Source organism: Lissotriton vulgaris, chromosome 8 (assembly GCF_964263255.1).
Source record: "Lissotriton vulgaris chromosome 8, aLisVul1.2, whole genome shotgun sequence".
Taxonomy (NCBI): Eukaryota; Metazoa; Chordata; class Amphibia; order Caudata; family Salamandridae; genus Lissotriton; species Lissotriton vulgaris.
In genome coordinates this window covers 1,226,117,179-1,226,136,159 of record NC_141696.1, presented here as the reverse complement: position 1 = coordinate 1,226,136,159, position 18,981 = coordinate 1,226,117,179, and the positions used below count along the sequence as shown (strand labels likewise).

Sequence of the window (18,981 nt, the reverse complement as noted above, 5' to 3'; positions counted from 1 at the left end):
TTACATTTGAGCTTTCCCCACAAGATCAGTAAAACGTCTTGCAAATGTTTAGAAGGGACAGTTACCATTAAGGAAAACAAATTAGTCACCAATTTGTGTAGAAACTAAACAGCTGATAACTGTACATTACATGCACGCAGCCAACATCTCTCATAAAAAGCATTCCATATGGTGAATTATAATGAGCTCGCAGAAATTGCAGCTCGGATGAGGATGAGAATGTTCACTTAGGAACAAGAGGCCATGATAAAAAGATTCAGAGAAAGGGGTTATTCCCCAAAAATCCTTTCCCAAACCAGAAGAAAATAGCTTCATGAAAAACAGGAAGATGTTTTATTGAAAAACATCAAATCCCCCCCCCCCCCCACCCCCTCCACCAAAGGAACAATTGGAAGGTATACCTAGAATAATTACCTCTTTCAATAGAATATCTAATAAATTCAAAACCATTTTAAAAAAACATTGTGGCATGGTTTGTTCTCTCCGAGTAGTTGGAAAAAGTGTGGGTTTTGCCCCTATGCTCCCTTAGGGAAGAGCAAGATCCATCAAGGATAAGTTAGTACAGATTCCAAATTACTGATCCCCCCACAACTTGGTTAAAATCACAAGAAGGTTTCTATGAGTGCAATTTTGCAAAGCGTGCAAAAGCAGTATTAGCCGTAAAAGCTATGATGAAAGTGAGGGGCCGATTTGTAAATACATTACTTGTACTACGGTATTTGTGATTTATGTCTTGGAATGCCCATGTGGCCTTAGGTATATTGGCATCAGTAAGTTACAGCTGAACATCGTCGAGGCATAGCTAATTTGGATTTTCATTATCCTGTGGCAAGACATTTCCACAATACACATAATAGTGACAATAAACTCCTGAAATTATTTTTAATCGATCGTGTAATGAAAATTGTGTGTGGTGGGGGATAGAAAAAAACCTCTGCGCATCCTCGAATTACGATACTTTATTGATTTACCAACTAGGATTCTATTTGGCTTGAAAAGTGAGGAAGAATTGGCCCGTACATAGGATGCTGATCCTCTTTCCATGTTAAACCGATGTATAAATAACATTTTCTGCTATTAGCTTTTAATGAAATGTTTATTTCTAACTTTGTACTCCATTTTTTCTATTTTTCCTTGCAAGAATCTCACATGGCTTTTAAAATCATGATCTAAAACTTCTATTAAGAGGAATTTGTTATGACATTTAATTGATTATATGTTTGGGCACTTGCCCATTATTGATTAGATTGTTATACAGCAGTCTTATGAATTGGTTCGCACCTTTATAAGTAATGGAGTGATGCTCCATACGGGAATATCACAAGTAGGAAATGGTGAACATATTCTGATTTGAGTATAAAGTTATAAATATGAGAACAAGTATGCCTTTGTATTTAACATGTATATCATTGTGATGATATATATTGTTTTTAGATCATTTGATTTATGATTTGCTTATTGCACCCACTTTATTCATTCGCAATTGTAAATATTATTTATCAAAGCCCCCTTAGGATTATATCAAAATGTATTGATTCAAATTGACTGTCTAGGTGATAGTAGACAAGTTTGTTGGAGGCAATGACATTTCGAGTGCTTCAGTGAAGTCTTTTTTTTTTTTCTAGGTTTATTATCGGGCAAACAGATTACACTCTGCTGATCGGTTACATTTACAATGATGTGATTAAGATGCATGGAATTGGGAACATTCGAAATAATGCCGATAAATTTTTGTTTTCACGAACTACATAGTACATAACATACTTTGTCTTTCTTTTATGTCCTGTATGACATCAATTGTATTTCTCGGGGGATGTTGGGCAGTACATGCCAACTTGATAAAGGCCTTTCTGGACGAAACGGTTGTTTGGTTTTTGCACATTAAATCACCTGAGAACTGAATCGGTGTGATGAAGTCCTTTGTTCGTTGAACGGGATATTGTTGAGATGTATTCACATTCACTAAAAAAACAAAATTTACAGGGAGTTTATGGTTGATTTTAGTCATACAAAACTAGAGAAATTCAGCCGTTTGGGTTATGAGACTTAATTATAACTCACGCCCCTACAATGCATTGCTTATGACCTCACATATTGCATCACTCATGACATGGTCATTGACCTCACTGATTAAATATCAAATGAAATCACTGATGACCTATCATATGTCATCACTGATTACATCCGTGATAACATCATCCAGTGACTTTTTAAAAAGTTTGAGTTTTGAATATATATACTAAGGTGTATTGCTGAATAAGTGGGTGTATGAGTACCTGTATAGGTGAGTGATTAGGTGACTCGTTTAATGTATAGGTGAGTGACTGGTTGTGTAAATGAGTGTATCTGTCAGTTGAAGTCTAAGTGTTGTGTATTAGTGGGTACATGAATGGCTATATGGGTGATTGGTTGTCTCACTACCTCTGTGGTTGACTGGGTGTCTGTGGGCGAGAATGTGTGTGACTCCATGATTTGATGGATGGATGGATGAGTGAGTGAATGAATGAATGGGTGGATGAGTGAGTGGGTGAGTCAGTGGCTTTATGGGGTGCTGTGTACATATCTCAGAAGCTGTGTGAGTGAGTCTCTGTATGGCTGTGTCAGTGATTGAGTGCATGTGTCGGTATGGGTGAGTAACTGGGTATGTGAAAGGCAGTATAGCTGAGCGACAGGGTATATGAGTGACTGTATGTGTGAGTGAGTATGAGAGTGGGTATATGGATGAGTGTGGGTCTCTCACTAACTGTAGGTGAGTATGTGTTTCTATTTGTATGAGTAAGTGGGTGTGTGTAACTGGGAGCGTAAGCGGCTTTGTGATTGACTGTATGGGTGAGTGTCTAGGCGTGTGGGTAGTTCTATGGCGGACTCACTGTGTGAGTGCCTGTATGAGTGTATGAGTAGATATTTCAATGGCTGTTTGAGAGGCAGTATAAGTGAGCGAGTGGATGTGAGTAGATCTATGAATAAGTCAGTGGGTGTGTAAATATTGATATGGCTCAGTGAGTGTGTGTAAATGGTTGTGTGAGAGTGGCAGTGGGTGTATAAAAGATTCTATAGGGGTGTGAGTAGGTGCCTCAAAAATGTTGTGGATGATGTCATTGGTGATGTCATTTGAGATGTCATCAGTGATATCAATGACCATGTCATGAGTAATGTAATATTTGAGGTCATAAGCAGTGCATTGCGGGGGCGCGAGTTATAGTTAACTCGAGTAACTATAACAGCTGAATTTGTCTGGTTTTGTAGGAGTAAAATCTGACCCTAACTATAACGTCCCTGTAACCTTTGTTTTTTTTAGTTAATTTCCCAATTTTTTTTAACTACCAGTCACGTTTGCAGAGTGGTGGAGAAAGGTGGCTTGGAATACCGCTGCATAGGACTTGCAGGTGGTACCAGGAGGGCTTCTTGGCCCCTAAGGTCCCTCTGGAGCCAAAGGGACTTTATCCCCCAATTAGTAGTGCGCCGGGAGGACCGTTTGCAGAGTGGTGGAGAAAGGGGGCGTGGTCTCTGACAACTTCTCAGCAACCCTGCTGTGTGATACTTACTGGAGGTAACAGGCGGGGTAGTTGGCCTCCCAAGGACATTCTTGGGGGCTAACTATCCCTCCTATTACCTCCAGTATGTCCCATACAGCAGGATTGCTGAGATCGGATAGGCCGGCACCCTTTCTCCACCACTCTGCAAACGCACCTCCTGATGCACTACTAGTAGGGGGATGAAGTCCCCTTGTCTTTTGAGGGTCCTTGGGGGCCAACTACCCCTCCCCCACACAGCGGGTTTGCAGAGAGATGGTCGGAGGACACGCCCCCTTTCTCCACCATTCTGCAAATGCGCATCCTGGCGCCCTGCTGCTTGGGGGATGAAGTCCACTTTAGTCCTGAGGCCCAGCAGCCAACCAGCAGCGCGCCGAGAGGCGTGTTTGCAGAGTGGTGAAGAAAGGGGCGTGGCCTGCGACCCCCTCTCAGCAGTTCCACTGTGTGGGGCTTACTGGAGGGCTAGTTGTTCCCTAAGGACCATCAGCAGCAATGGGGGCTTAATCCCGCAACCTAGAGAGCTCTAGAAGGTGCCGTTGCAGAGTAGTAGAGAAAGGGGGCAGGCTTCCGGCGAGTTCCCGGCTTTTAAATTTTTTTTTTTTAAAGGAAAGGAAGGGGGGGAGGGGCTTGCGTGGTCCCCCTTCCTTGACCCATTTGGGCCCCTGGGACCCCATCTCCTGGGGCCTGATCAATTTTAATGCAATTAAACTGGAGGGGTGCTGTTCAGCCTCCCTCCCGAGGCTGATTTCTGCCTCGATGACCCAATCGGCTAGGCCTTTATTTATTTACTATACAAAAAGGGAAGTGGGGCCGATCTTGGCCATTTGTTTCTAATTTTAATGGGAGAGGGGCCGCGGTATCTCCCCCCCCCCTCCCCCCCCCCCCCCCGCCTTTTTCTGCCCCGGCGACCCCATTCCACGGGGCAAGGCCTCGTCGGGCCCCGCGCGCGGGGAAACCTTAAAGCCCCCTCGGTCCTGGCCAGCTCCTGACCCCCCCCCCCCCTCTTTTCTCGGCTCCCGCTTGACGGATCTCCTTGAACATTTTAACACAGCAGCTGAAGTGAGTGTCGTATTAGTTTTGAAAATGTTGGCAAATGACAAAACGCTAGCAGCTACGTAGAGGTTGGTACTTATCTCTGCTAGGCAGTGATGTCCAGCTAAATCCTTGTTTAGTAAGTAGAAAATAATGTTAGTCAGGCCTTACGGTTATTCTTCATTTCATTTTATTCTCCCATTGATGTCGGATGAGCTGGCATGATTCTGTTCTTTATCGTGGAATTTGCATTACATTAATAAACATGCCTGCTTTCCCCAGAGAAAGCATAGGGGGTAGCTGCATAAACTTCTGTGACTAGTTAAGTCCACATTGTCCTTATTTATGGTTTGAAAAAAATAGTTCATGCAGAGCTTTCAAAGGGAAGATTTTCTGAATTTTGCTAGCGAAATACCTATCTCTTTGTTTTCTTTTGTTTAGGATATATTTATGTTTATTACAAGGCAGTTAAAGGGACTAGAAGATACAAAGAGTCCGCAGTTCAATCGATATTTTTATTTACTAGAGGTAAGCATAATGACATTCTGTTTATTATTCTTTTTTGTGTGATTACCATCTTTTGCTTTTTGTCTGATATATCTATATTTTTTTTTCCTTCTAGAACATTGCGTGGGTTAAATCTTATAACATATGTTTCGAGTTAGAAGATAGCAATGATATCTTTACCCAGTTGTACAGAACACTTTTCTCCGTTATAAAGTAAGTGGATTACAATCAAACTGTCTACATATAACATTTCAATGAATGAATGCTTAATGCTTGCAGTGAGCAACATATGCAGTGGCTAACAATGATTTCTGGTAAGCGGAGTACATATACCAACAAATGAGTAGGTCAATTCAGAGAAACAGATTACATCAGTTGCAGGATCACAACAGCCACGATATGCCAAATGATAGATTTTGAAAGCTCTTAGTAAATATATCCGCTGTCCTTGCAATTTTGGCACGAGTGTTCATAGCAAAAGAGAAGCCGAATTTGTTCTTCTAAACAAAGTTGTAGTGATCTTTAGTTGAACGAGAATTAGTTTTTCTTTTTGCTCGTTCTCTTTGATCCTGGTTTTGTCCACGATCTTTCCTACATTAATTAAATAATTAGTCTTGTAATTATCAGCTGCAGCTGGCCAGCTTCATTAAACTGCATAAACAGCGTCATAGAATATACAGGATGAAGTAAAGTAAATTCCTTTAGATGAAAAGTCCTGTGGCATTGCTTGTTTGCATGACTTAGATTTCAGCATCGTTTTGTAAGTCTTGTTTAACTCGTTTTTGTCAAAGGTCATGCGGTCCTGAAGTTAGGGGTGTGGGTGTGTGGCGAGGGGCAGGGATCTCCTGGTGTGCTGAGGGCATCGGCGTTGATAGCTTTCATCCAACTCTGTATTGTACACCCACATAATTTCTAAAAACCACTTAGGATAACAATTGTGACATTTCCCACTATACAGTTTGACTAGCAACTACTAATTTTCTTTTGTGATTTTCCCTTGAAATACGTGTTTTTTTATTGTGATTTGTGCCCAACTTATTTTAATTGTGAAAGAAATCAATGGTTGAAAAAATTCAGCTGAATTGTTGATTTTCAGAAGAAATGATTGGTAACGATTTTGAAAAAGGTTAATTTATTGATTTATGTGTAAGGCAAAAGATGAAGTGATGTAGTAAAGCCTTATATAAGAGCACCTCTGAGTGCTGATGCTAGTTCCTTTCTGCGTCTTCTGACATGGATCCAGAGCTCCACTCCCAACCTTGATGTACATTCTGCTAGGGAAGGATGTCCCACTGAAGACAACAGGATTCCAGTCGTGAAGAGACTGCAGGAAGCAGATGTCTGTCATAGACCTGCGCCAGGGTGTGCATTTGGGCTCCTGTCACGACATGTGAGCAGTGTGCCTTTAAGCAACCCGAAGGTGAGTCGCGGCTGACAGGTGAATCAGTAAATCGTTGAACATAACTAGTAGTGCTGGTCGTCACACAGGTCCTCCTGTAACTCGCAGGCCTGCTCTCAGTTCTGGTAACAAAGCAATTCTTGCGATTGGTCCACTTCCTGCTTTAAATCTTCTAGTAAGAAAGGTCCAAATGCAAGCTCAAAAAGTGTAGTGGGTCTCAACCCGATTCGGTCACAGGGGTCTCTAGTTGGGTTACCAGGGGCAGCCCTCCCCTGACTCAGTGAGTCCCTTTCTGACCCGTAACCGACCCACTGCTGATTCCAGTGCAAACTTCAACACTGGCCCCAAGATTCGCGCTGGTTTACATCACCCAGATGCCAGTACAGACTTTACTGGGGCGATAAGACTACACACCCATGGAACACCCATGTCTTATCCCATACTGATATCGGTCTGAGCTTGACTGATGTGTCGCTACAATATCACAAAAGCAAAAAACAGCTATGAGTGGAGGCTCCATTCTCTTTTTGGCTTAGATTCTGATCCTGTGCCAGAACAAGGAGTACCCCAGGATACCGATGGTGAAGGATGGCCTGCTTCTCTCTCATTATATTGATGGTGCCTCATAACTTGACTTTAAAAATGCTGTTAATAAGCTTGTTACTTTCCTTGAAACTGAGCTTGACTCGCCTCATGGACCTACCAGTGGAGGAAAGTGCCTCAATCGCAGTGGTGGTTAGGAGGGCAGGTGAGGTACTAGACTTGCAACATCCTTAAGATAAATGTTCAGATGCAGATTCTCCAGCACGAGCCAACAGCATCAGAGCCCTTGCTCTCATTCACTGGCCTTGATAGCTGTGGTTGAAACCATGTTCTTTTGTGCCCGTTAGACAGCAAGTGGCCAGAAGAGACAGGCTTGCACCTGGTGATGTAGCATTCCTCGCCAAGAACCCTACTTCAGAGTCCCATTATACAGGCTTCGACCAATAAGGTTAATTCTAACTAACTCATTTCCGATAATCCCCTGAATATAGAATTCAAGATAATTTGTGCTTTTCGTAAGTAAATGTTTTCTTCTACCAGTTTGACGCTGTTGTCGATAAACGCATTATGTGTATCAGATATGTGCCTTATGGGACTTGGCCAGCAACCTCTTGCCAGAGGTTCCGGAATTCCTTAGGGCCTCTTTGGTTAAGACGATCCTTTATGGCCACTGCTGAATAGGTCATCATGCTTGCTTAAACACTACAGATCGATAGTGCTGTTGGTACCAGTATCGTGCTCCGCTGACACAACTGCATGAGGTCGACCGGATTTTGTAGCGATGTGCAGGCATTGCTGATAGACATGCCCTGAGATGGGTCCCAGCTTTTCTTATAGAAGGGGAACTCCGCTCTGGAAAGGTTTAAGGATAGTAGGGCCAGAGCGCATTTCTTGAGGCTTTTGACTCCGACAAAGCAATTCCACCCCCCAGTCCACAAATTTAGGATCTACTCCAGAGAAATAACTTAAATTCAACAAGAACCTTCCCAATCAATGATGCAGCAGACAGCACAGCCCTTTTGTGTCTCCTCTTTCCCTGCTTCAGTGGCCACCATGCATGCTGTTTTAGTTTATTCTCAGCGACTCACACCTGACTCTCCCTTGAGTTTTTAATTATCGTATCAAGTGCTATTGAGTAGACTATCCGCTTTTAGTGTGGTTTTTCTGGAGCGAAGAAAGGTTAGGCTGTACATAAGAGGACCCTGTCGATGTTTATAATCTTCTGGATCAAGATCTGCTTTGCACTGGCCACAAAACAGCCTCCTGAGGGTCTGAGAGCCCACTCAACTGTGGTCTGATGGTCTGAGACCCCAATCTAACTGGTCAATGACTCCTACACGCTTTGGCTTGAGGTCTGCTTGTCTTGATGTCTGCCAGGCTGCGACATTAGCGTTGGTGCATTCACAGAGCACTGCTACCTTGACAGCTAAGTCCGATGAGGAGGTTACTTCACTCACTCAGAGTCCATTCCACTGGCCTTTGATAGGTACTGCTTTGGTATCCATTCAAAAAGTGAGTAAACTGTGGTTCGATATATTCCTCAGAATGGCTAGTAACATACCTTTTGGTGAGGTTCATTCCGGTGAATACTGTGTCTAACTGCAGATTCTTCATTCCTCTCCCACACCCCAGTCTTGTGAGTAAAGGCCTTTGTTTGACATGTCCAAAATGGTCCCAAGTTGGAATTCAACACACAGCACCAACATCTGTTATGCGCTGCGCGTCCAAGGACGTAGAAGGAGAAAGACAAGAAACTGACATCCGTGCTCAGAAGTAGTGTTTATATGTGGCTGTGCTCTGTCACTTCCTGGGTGTTATGGAATCATCAGAGAGCCGCATGATACCACCTGGGAATGTGTGGGAGCATTGCTGAACATTTCTCCAGATCTGGTCTAGAACTTTGAGGATATTCAGAAGGCGAGTAATCTGTGGTTAGGGTATCCACCAGAAAAAGCATTCTGGAATTTAATAGTTTTGGCTAAACTATGACCTTTGCGCGTTAGTAATAAATGTATGAATGCATTTTTGTACAGTTGATGTAAATAACCTGTATTGTTGGGCCTAGCCTTTTTTCAATTGCAAAAGTCTGGCAAACACTTAAGGAAAAGATATGTTTTTTTCTGCTCCTAACACCTTTGTGTATGTTTAAAACAAAACCTCAGAAATTCCCTTAACACATAGTTAATATAACAAGCATTTGCAATGCAATAGGGCTCGCATTAATTAAGTTTGAGCTATTGGCATTGCTAAATCTTGCAACACCAATTGCAACAAAAGTCTATAAATTGTAGGCCTAAAAAATGTATATTTATGTTTGTAGCAATGGTGGAATACTGCGCTTTAGATGAATATGTTTAAAAGTAAAGTGCGCCATACTGCGATTGCTACAATAGGTAATTGTGGATGCGTTGACAATTGATGTGTGCACTGATGGCTGGTGGTGTGTGTGCCTGTAGAAATTGTGCACTGATGGCTGGTGGTGTGTGTGCCTGGTGGAAGAGTGCACTAACGGCTGGTGGTGTGTGCGCCTGGTGGAAGCTTGCACTGACGGCTGGTGGTTTGTGTGTGTGTGCGCGCCTGGTGAAAGCGTGCACTGGCGGCTGGTTGTGTGTGTGTGTGTGCGCCTGGTGAAAGCGTGCACTGACGGCTGGTGGTGTGTGTGTGCTTGGTGAAAGCATGCAATGACGGCTGCTGGTGTGTGTGTGCCTGGTGAAAGCGTGCAATGACGGCTGGTGGTGTGTGTGTGTGTGTGCGTGCCTGGTGAAAGCATGCAATGACGGCTGGGGGGGTGTGTGTGCCTGGTGAAGGCGTGCAATGACGGCTGGTGGTGTGTGTGTTCCTGGCGAAAGCGTGAACTGACGTCTGGTGGTATGTGCCTGGTGAAAGCGTGCACTGACGGCTGGTGGTGTGTGTGTGCTTGGTGAAAGCATGCAATGACGGCTGGTGGTGTGTGTGTGCCTGGTGAAAGCGTGAACTGACATCTGGTGGTGTGTGCCTGGTGGAAGCGTGCACTGACGGCTGGTGGTGTTTGGGCCCTGTGAAAGCGTGCACTGACAACTGATGCTGTCTGTGCCTGGTGAAAGTGTGCACTGACGGTGTGGTTGTATGTGTGGTTGTATGTGTGGTTTTGTGTGTAGTTGTGGTTGTGTGTGTGATTGTGTGTGTGGGCAGCGATAGGCACAATCAGAATTTATGGCTCAAACTGATGCAGAGCCCTGGTCGCGCAGACATACATCAGGCACTCGTATAGAGGGCAAGAACCCAAATACATGGACACACAGGCAGATGTTTCTTCCTAAGATTTGATTCGGTTTCACCTTGAAAAAATATGAACATGGACTTCACGGCATAAACACACAGAACGGAAGGCGAGAGGATTCAGACTCCAGCAATGGGTCAGGGGTCACATATGCATGCTCTGAGAGAGAAACCATGACATAGACATAAAGGTGTGGCAACACGGGCATCAAAACTGAAGCTGGAGGCAATCACACAGGCTATTACAGAAGGACAGGGAAACACACAAGGGATTAGACTCTGGGCTTGGAGACACAGGCTCAGCACTCGGCAGGGAGGAGGGGCTCTGAGAAACAAACCCGGACATGACTGGCATGGACGCGGAGATGGGTAACGAGACACAAGCATGGATAGAGAAGCACATGAAGGGCTAGAGAGACACAGACCTGGTTAGAGAGATAATGATGTATAGGAAGACACTTGCTGTGAAGACACAGCTGGATAGGAAGACACAGACGTCGATAGAGAGACAAGGACATGGAAGATACACATGGCCATGGAGACACTTGCTTGGAAGAGACAGGCATTGATAGAGAGAAACAGACATGGATAGCGAGACACAACACATGATGGGGCCACACACCTTGTTATTGAGACACTTACTAAGAAGACACCGACATAGGCATGAAGAATCAGACCGGGAATATAGAGACACAGACATTGATAGAGATGCATGCATTACTAGAGAGACACACATGGTTAGAGAGACACTTGCTAGTAGGAAGACACAGACATGGATACTCTAGCTGGGGCACACTAACATAACTGAACTACACATCTCACTGGCATCACCTCACACCATAAATGGTTTCCGGAACATGGTATCCCGCTACCAGTTGATGAACTTTGCTAATTCGACAGGCAACTGCACTAGTAAGCAAAATAAACGGAAAGTTGGCCATATAAAACATATGTAACATAACAAAATGCAAGAGCATGGGCTTTGAGATAGCAGGAACGGATAATGGCTGATTTGCAGTTTGCCATCCTCCTTTTTTAGGCTATTGTTGCCTGCCTGTTTTGTCTCTGTATTTGGAGCCTGCCCAATGGAAGCCTCGCACAAACACTACTGAAACAAACTTATTATCAAAGCATGGTTTGTTGCCTGCTCCCGGCCTGCTTTGTCAGATCCCCCAGGCTGGGATCGGATACCCTGCAGTGCTCCCCACTTAACAGGCGGGGGTGCGTTGCTGTTCCAGTGCCCGCTCGCGGTAAAGAAGTTGATGGGGCCGACCCACTCCACCGGATACCAGAGGTGACAGCGGGCTTGTTGGACATTGCTCTCAGGGCCTGTGGCCATTGCGGCACCTACTTACGGTACAGAAGTTGTTCCTCTTTGGTGTTGCTCGCTGAGCTTGGGAGCGGGCGAGTCCGGGCTTTGTTGGATCCTGAGTGCATGAGTTGCGGTCCGTCGGCAGCCTAGCGTGACTGGCAGCACCCGCACAATAGCCCTTGGAGGCCCGAGGTCCTATCCCACAGAAGTAGCCCCTCTCCACCACCGGGGAGCAGCCAATGATTTAGCAGCACTGTGGGCACTTTCGAAACATAAAATGGAGGCGTCCGGATGAACACCGCAGGAGGCCCCCATGCACCGGAGAGCAGGGGCGGAACCCGGAAGAGGCAGGTAGTGGGGTGTGGCCCCCCTTGAGGCTAGTGATCGGCACAGAAGAAAAAAACAAAGCCGCGAGTGGTGCGCGATGAACACCGCAGGAGGATCGGCACAGGAGATGAAACAAAAGCTGCGAGTGGTGCAAATGCGCGCCATATGCTTTCAATTATCGCGCCCGTGTCTGGGCACGATATATAAAACCATATGGCAGGAAATGCGCGTAACAGACACCAATAGGCCAGAGGCGGACCTATGCGCCCGTCTCTGGCCTATTGTGTGCTAGCTTAAAAAAGAACACGCAGAGAAAGGCCAATAGTTGGCCGCAAAAGAAAAAAAACACGCATGAGCGTGTTCATTTCCCGGGTCCATTTCAAAACCCTGTCAAAAGGACTCTCGCTGCGCGAACACCGCTGCACAGTGTATCGCTAGGCGCGAGCCGTAAAAATGTGGTTGCAAAATTTGAAAAAAATCTTTTTTAAATTAGCCAGTTATGCTTAGCTACACAAACCATAACTGGTGCACCATCATAAAAACAATGGCATGCCCACCAATTGCAATGCTTACGATCTCACACATGAGATAAAGTTGCCATCAGAATTGATTGTTGATGGCATTCCTGTTTACATTATATATATCCTTACCATCAACATGGACAGCATCACTCATAATACAGTATTATCGTTTTGTTGGAATAGGAGTTATTTAATGAGGTCACATTGTTAATACCTGTTATTGATTTAAAAAACGTGAGGTCTCACATTTGGTGGGAGAGATGTAGTTTTACAGGCGTTTGCTAAGATAAAAGGTAGTTCGAGGCATGTGGGCTGCTGAATTCATATCTGTGCATAGATCGCCACCTAGTGTTGGGTCCGGATGATTGCACATTGTTGTCCTGGAAGAGTCTTCGAAGTATCACGAGATAGGTGGCTCCTCCCCTGGACTACAGTGCGCATGGGCATCGCCTCCATCCCCAGAATGTTTTTTTCCGCCATTGGGTTCGGATGTGTTTCGGTTCCCTCTGTCGGAACCGATAGTTGTTCAACTTCTACTCGAGACCAAAAGGTCTTTAGGCTGGGCGTCGGTATAGTTGCGTACGGGTTTCTTTCTGACTCTCAGCTCCGATCTCTTGCTGCCCTTCCACGTGCTTTCGGCGCGGTCGGGCCTGTACTACACTCTTGCTATGGAGTGAACTCCGTTTAAGAAGTGCCCGTTGTGTCACTCTAAATACTCGCACCTCGACGTGCACCCGGTGTGCAATACCTGCTTGTCGCCGGATCACCGCGAGGACACCTGCATGGCGTGTTCGAAATTCAGGAGCAAGAAGACTTTAAAGATTCGTCGGGCCAATAGGCTCCAGGCTAGGTTATCGGCCACGGCGCCCCCGCCTGACGACATTTTCCAAGAATATGTCGAGGGAGAAGACGACGTGCAAGGTTCGGACTCTAATCCCGCATCCGAGGGAGAGGCCTACGACGCGGGTGAGGAGAACTTTGACGAAGTCACCGACGAGGTAGGGGACGACGAACAAACTTTTACCACAATGGGAGATAGCTCGGAGGAAGAGCATCCCCAACCTGACTCAGGGGTTGTTCCCCTTCATACGGCCCAGGTCGAGGGATCGCCTTCGGGCCTTACCCAAGATCTAACTATGAGTCCTACGTCCCCGCCTCCGGGCCCGGTCACGGACACTTATGAACCATCACTTACGTCGAAGAAAACGAAAGTGAAGCCAACTGGTCACGCATCCTCGGATGCGAAACCGAAAGTGAAAGTGGCGCAGGTGAAGAAGGTTCTGGAGGTGTCAACTTCAGAGAAAACCAAAATGGCCGACTTGAAGAGCCACGCCAAAATGGCCGACCCGAAGCCCTTGGGGTCGGCGCCGAAGGCGAAGTCCTCCGACGCGGCTGCGTCGGCGCCGAAAGGGGTCGCGGACCCGAAGACTGCTGCGTCAGGGCGACGACGCGCATAGGCAGGGGGCGTCGGCCCCGAAGACGGTGCCTGCCGGCGCACAGGCTCTCGAAGATGAGGGGTCGCTCGAACCGGCCCAGCCCTCTCCGGCCTGGACAAAGAAGGTAGCGGAATCCTTGCAGCGGATTCGAAAGGCCAGTGTGGTTCCCGCACAGGACACCAGTGCGCCTAAGCCGACGCCTAAGCCTGCGAGGGAGCAAACGCCTATCCGTTTCACCCTGCCGCCCAAGTCGGCGCCGAAGGCCTTCGCACCGAAACAGGGCGGACCCTCGAGGGAGGTGTTAACGCCGAAGGCTGCCTTGGCGGTGTCGAAGCTGCGTCTCCAGCCGCTTGCGGAAGAGGAACGTCGTGCGGTAATAATAGACGCCAACACCGGAAAGCTGTCGCTCCTCAAACGGAAGATCACGACGGAGCCGACGTTGGAACCCTTTAAGATTCCTCTCAAAAACAAAAGGGACTCCGAGGACTCTCCGGCTTTGGTGGAACCTGTGTCCCCGCAAACCCTAGGACACTCGCCGACGCATTCCGCTGCAGCCGATGCGGACGAGGAAGGTGACGAGTACAACTATCCGGCGTACTCGGATCCGGAGGAGGAGCACGTACCGTGGTCCGCCGGAGGCGACACGGATGACCCGCAGTCGGCTCAGGACACAACTTTTCGCGGCCAAGACGTCCCCGTCTGAGGACTCGGCGGCCTTCAATGCTCTGATAGAGAGAGCTGCTGCTAACCACGACGTCGAGCTGCACTCGGACCCCGTGGATGTGGACTTCTTGTTCGACACCTTCTCGGTAGCCGAAAAGTCTGTCAAAACGCTACCGATGCTTAAGGGGGTGCTGAAACATGCAACGGAGGTTTTCAAGGAGCCCACCCGAGCGCGTGTGGTCAACCCTCGCATCGACAGGAAATATAAGGCAGCGCCCACGGATCCTACATATATCAAGGGACACTTGCCATTGGACTCCTTGGTTGTTTCCAACGCTCGGAAGAGGGCGAACTCTCAAACTACTGGTGACGCTCCTCCCACGGACAAAGAGTCCAAGATCTTTGAGGCCTCAGGCAAACGAATTGCTGCACAGGCAGCTAATATCTGGAGAATATCTAACACCCAAGCATTACTTGCACGTTATGATAGGGCCCATTATGACACATTAGAGGCCATACTGCAACACTTGCCTGACCAATACAAGGAGGCGGGGGAGATGCTCATTCAGGAGGGTAAACTCATTACGAATGCATCCATCAAATGTGCACTGGATGTGGCAGACACAGCCTCCAGGGCTATCAATACCAGTGTGCTGCTTCGACGCCATGCCTGGCTTAGAATTTCGGGGTTCAAACCCGACATCCAAACTACGATCCTCAATCAAACAGTGAATCCTGACCACCTGTTTGGCCCTGAGGTGGATGCCACACTGGAGAAAATGAAAAAAGATACGGAAACTGCCAAGTCTATGGGGGCTCTACAAAGTCAGCAGTTTCGGAGTGGTGCCTTTCGCCGCTCAAACTCCAGAGGCACCTCAAGGGGACAGGCGTCCCAGTCAACCCAATATTACAAAAGTAACACCCAAGCCTCGTATAACAACAAGGGTCGAGGTGGTTACAGAGGCAATAATGTCAAGGGCAGGGGACGTGGAAACAATAGTTCCAGGTCCACCACCGCCAACAAGCAGTGACGTCTTGTCACTGCCCCCCGACCATGCAACACCGGTCGGGGGGAGACTCCAGCAGTTCCTGCCGGCGTGGAAAACCATCACCACGGACAGGTGGGTGAGGTCTATTATCCAGTACGGGTACTGTCTAGAGCTTACGTCCATTCCACCGGACATACCCCCAAGGAGCCGTCCTATGTCAGGCGAGCACTTGACCTTGTTGCAGCAAGAAGTTCTAGTCATGCTGCAAAAAGGGGCAATAGAGCTCGTTCCATTGCAAGAGCGGGGAACAGGGGTTTACTCCCTGTACTTTCTGATTCCCAAGAAGGACGGATCCCTCAGGCCGATCCTGGACCTCAGGCCCCTGAACTGGTACATCCTCTCGGAGCACTTCCATATGCTCACGTTGCAGCAGGTGCTTCCCCTGCTTCAACAGGGGGACTTCCTGGCTATGCTGGATCTGAAAGATGCCTATTTTCATATCCCCCTGCATCCTTCCCACAGGAAGTATCTCAGATTCACGATCTTAGACCAGCATTACCAGTTCAAGGTTCTGCCGTTCGGGGTCACCACGGCACCGAGTGTTTACCAAGTGCCTAGCGACTGTGGCAGCGCATCTCCGTCGCCAGCACGTCCACGTCTTTCCCTACCTGGACGACTGGCTCATTCAAGCAAGGACAGAACAGCAGTGCGTCGACCACGTGTCACGCACCATTCATCTCCTGCACGGTCTGGGATTCTCTCTGAACTACCCAAAGTCCCATCTCCAGCCCGCCCACGTGCGACAGTACCTGGGCGCGACAATCAACACTCTGGCAGCCACCGCGCAGCCAAATTCAGTGAGAATCGCCAGTATCCAGGCGCTGATCCAACGATTCAGACCCCAACACTCGCTTCCAGCGAAGGTGTTCATGCAGTTGATAGGCATGATGGCCTCCTGCATCTCCATTGTCCCGCATGCGAGACTACATATGCGTCCGCTTCAGGAGTGCCTTGCACGTCAGTGGACTCAGGCTCATGGGCAACTGACAGACCTAGTGTTGGTGAGCGGTCGGGCATACAACTCTCTGCATTGGTGGAATCCACACAACCTTTGCAAGGGCCGACCATTCCAAGAGCCTGTCCCACAGATTATCCTGACAACGGACGCCTCTCTCCAGGGATGGGGAGCGCATGTACTCCAGTACACAGTGCAGGGACTATGGACACTACAGCAAAGGAAGATGCACATCAATGTGTTGGAACTGATGGCAATCTTCATGGCCTTGAAGGCGTTCAAAGTACATCTGTGCAACAAAGTCGTGTTGATCCGGACGGACAACATGACGGCCATGTACTACATTCAGAAGCAGGGAGGCACACACTCTCCACAGCTGTCTCATCTGGCTCAGAGCATGTGGAAGTGGGCCATTCAGAGGAACATCTTCCTCATGGCAGAGCATCTCCCGGGCAAGGACAATCAAATGGCGGATCTGCTCAGCAGGCACAGCCATCAGATGCACGAGTGGGAGATACATCCATCAGTACTCCAACCGTACTTCCAAAGGTGGGGTCATCCAGAGATAGACCTGTTCGCCACAAAGGAGAACGCAAAATGCCAAAGCTTCGCCGCCAGATTCCCACACCCCCAGTCACAGGGCAATGCGATGTGGATGAACTGGTCAGGCAGATTTGCGTACGCTTTTCCCCCAGCACCTCTGATACCGCTGGTGGCACGCAAGCTCAGGCAGCACTCGATGACTCTCATCCTGGTTGCTCCAACGTGGGCTCGCCAACCATGGTACACCACGTTTCTAGAACTGTCCGTGGTGCCGCATCAAAGGCTTCATCTCACTCCCAGCCTTCTGACGCAGAGCCATGGCGACATTCAGCACCCAGATCCGCAACAGCTCAACCTGGCGATCTGGCTCCTGAAGTCCTAGAGTTTGGCTACCTCAATCTTCCTCCCGATTGCATGAACATCATTCGGGAGGCAAGGAAGCCCACTACCAGAGCTTGTTATGCGGCTAAATGGAAGAGGTTTGTCATCTACTGTGCTAACCACAATATTGACCCTCTAGATGCTTCCATTCAAAACCTCATTTGCTATCTTTTCCACCTGTATCAATGCAATCTGGCATACTCTTCCATCCGCATTCACCTGTCTGCTATGGCAGCATACCTCCAGAATAGGCAACACCTGTCACTCTTCAAGGTCCCTGCTATCAAGGCCTTTCTGGAAGGACTCAAAAGGGTCATTCCACCAAGGACCCCACCAGCTCCAGAATGGAACCTCAATGTGGTTCTTACGAGGCTGATGGGTCCTCCCTTTGAGCCACTGCACTCTTGTGCGCTTCAGTTTCTGACTTGGAAGGTTGCGTTCTTAGTAGCAATTACATCGCTACGGAGGGTTAGCGAGCTGCAGGCGCTCACCATCCAAGAACCTTTCTTCCAGGTACATGCTAACAGGGTGGTGCTCCGCACTAACCCTAAATTCCTACCCAAAGTGGTATCCCAATTCCACTTAAACCAGACAATTGAATTGCCGGTGTTTTTCCAAAACCCGGAGACGCTGGCGGAGCGCATGCTCCACACCCTTGATGTTAAGAGGGCCTTGATGTATTATGTAGACAGGACAAAAGATTTTCGCAAAACCAAGCAGCTTTTTGTTGCTTTTGCCACACACCACAAGGGAAACGCTATCTCAAAAGCAGGGATTGCTAGGTGGATAGTAAAGTGCATTCAGATCTGTTACGCTAAAGCTAAACGCACCCTCACTATCCCACCGAGGGCCCACTCCACCAGGAAGCTGGGGGCCTCTATGGCTTTCCTAGGTAACATTCCCTTAGAAGATATCTGTAGAGCAGCCACATGGTCTACCACACATACTTTCACTAAGCACTACTGTGTAGACGTGCATTCCAAACAGCAGGCAGCTGTTGGTCAAGCTGTTCTAAAAACACTTTTTCAGACCGCTGCAGCTGGCACGGGCGGCCGCCGATAATGGAGGGACTGCTATGTATTCTATGCACAGATATGAATTCAGCAGCCCACATGCCTCGAACTGCAAATGCTACTTACAAGTATGCATCTGTTCTTGGCATGTAGGGCTGCTGACATTCATATCGCCCACCCTCCTCCCCGGCGCCTGTAGCAGCTGCAGTATTCATTCATATATATACATATGCTCATAGCATGGTTGTTGGACAGGCCACATGAAGGGCCGCTCTCCCCCGGCCCAACCAGGCCCGAGCCCGGTCACGCAAGCACCACACACCACCATTGCACGTCCGCCGTCCCCTCAGGGACCCCTGCCCCCGAGCACGTTAACCTCGTGGATCCGATCCACTGCCGGCCCACGCGCCCAGCCCGGGCCGCCATCTTGGACACTTCACCACGAGGCCGCCTGGCCCCCGATCGACCTCAACCCGGGGCCTAGCCCGGCCTCAGACATTCCGGCACCA

The 18,981-nt window shown here is 47.9% G+C and overlaps 1 protein-coding gene across 3 annotated transcripts in view; it reads left to right on the top strand.

Moving 5' to 3' along the window:
* Positions 1 to 18,981, top strand: part of PDS5B (PDS5 cohesin associated factor B) — a 772,490-nt gene that overhangs the window by 50,057 nt on the left and 703,452 nt on the right. For all 3 annotated transcript variants that reach the window (XM_086935125.1, XM_086935124.1, XM_086935126.1), the window contains exons 4-5: positions 5,007 to 5,093; positions 5,188 to 5,285. In XM_086935125.1, the coding sequence (XP_086791251.1) occupies positions 5,007 to 5,093; positions 5,188 to 5,285 (185 nt within the window). The remainder of the gene's footprint in view (positions 1 to 5,006; positions 5,094 to 5,187; positions 5,286 to 18,981) is intronic.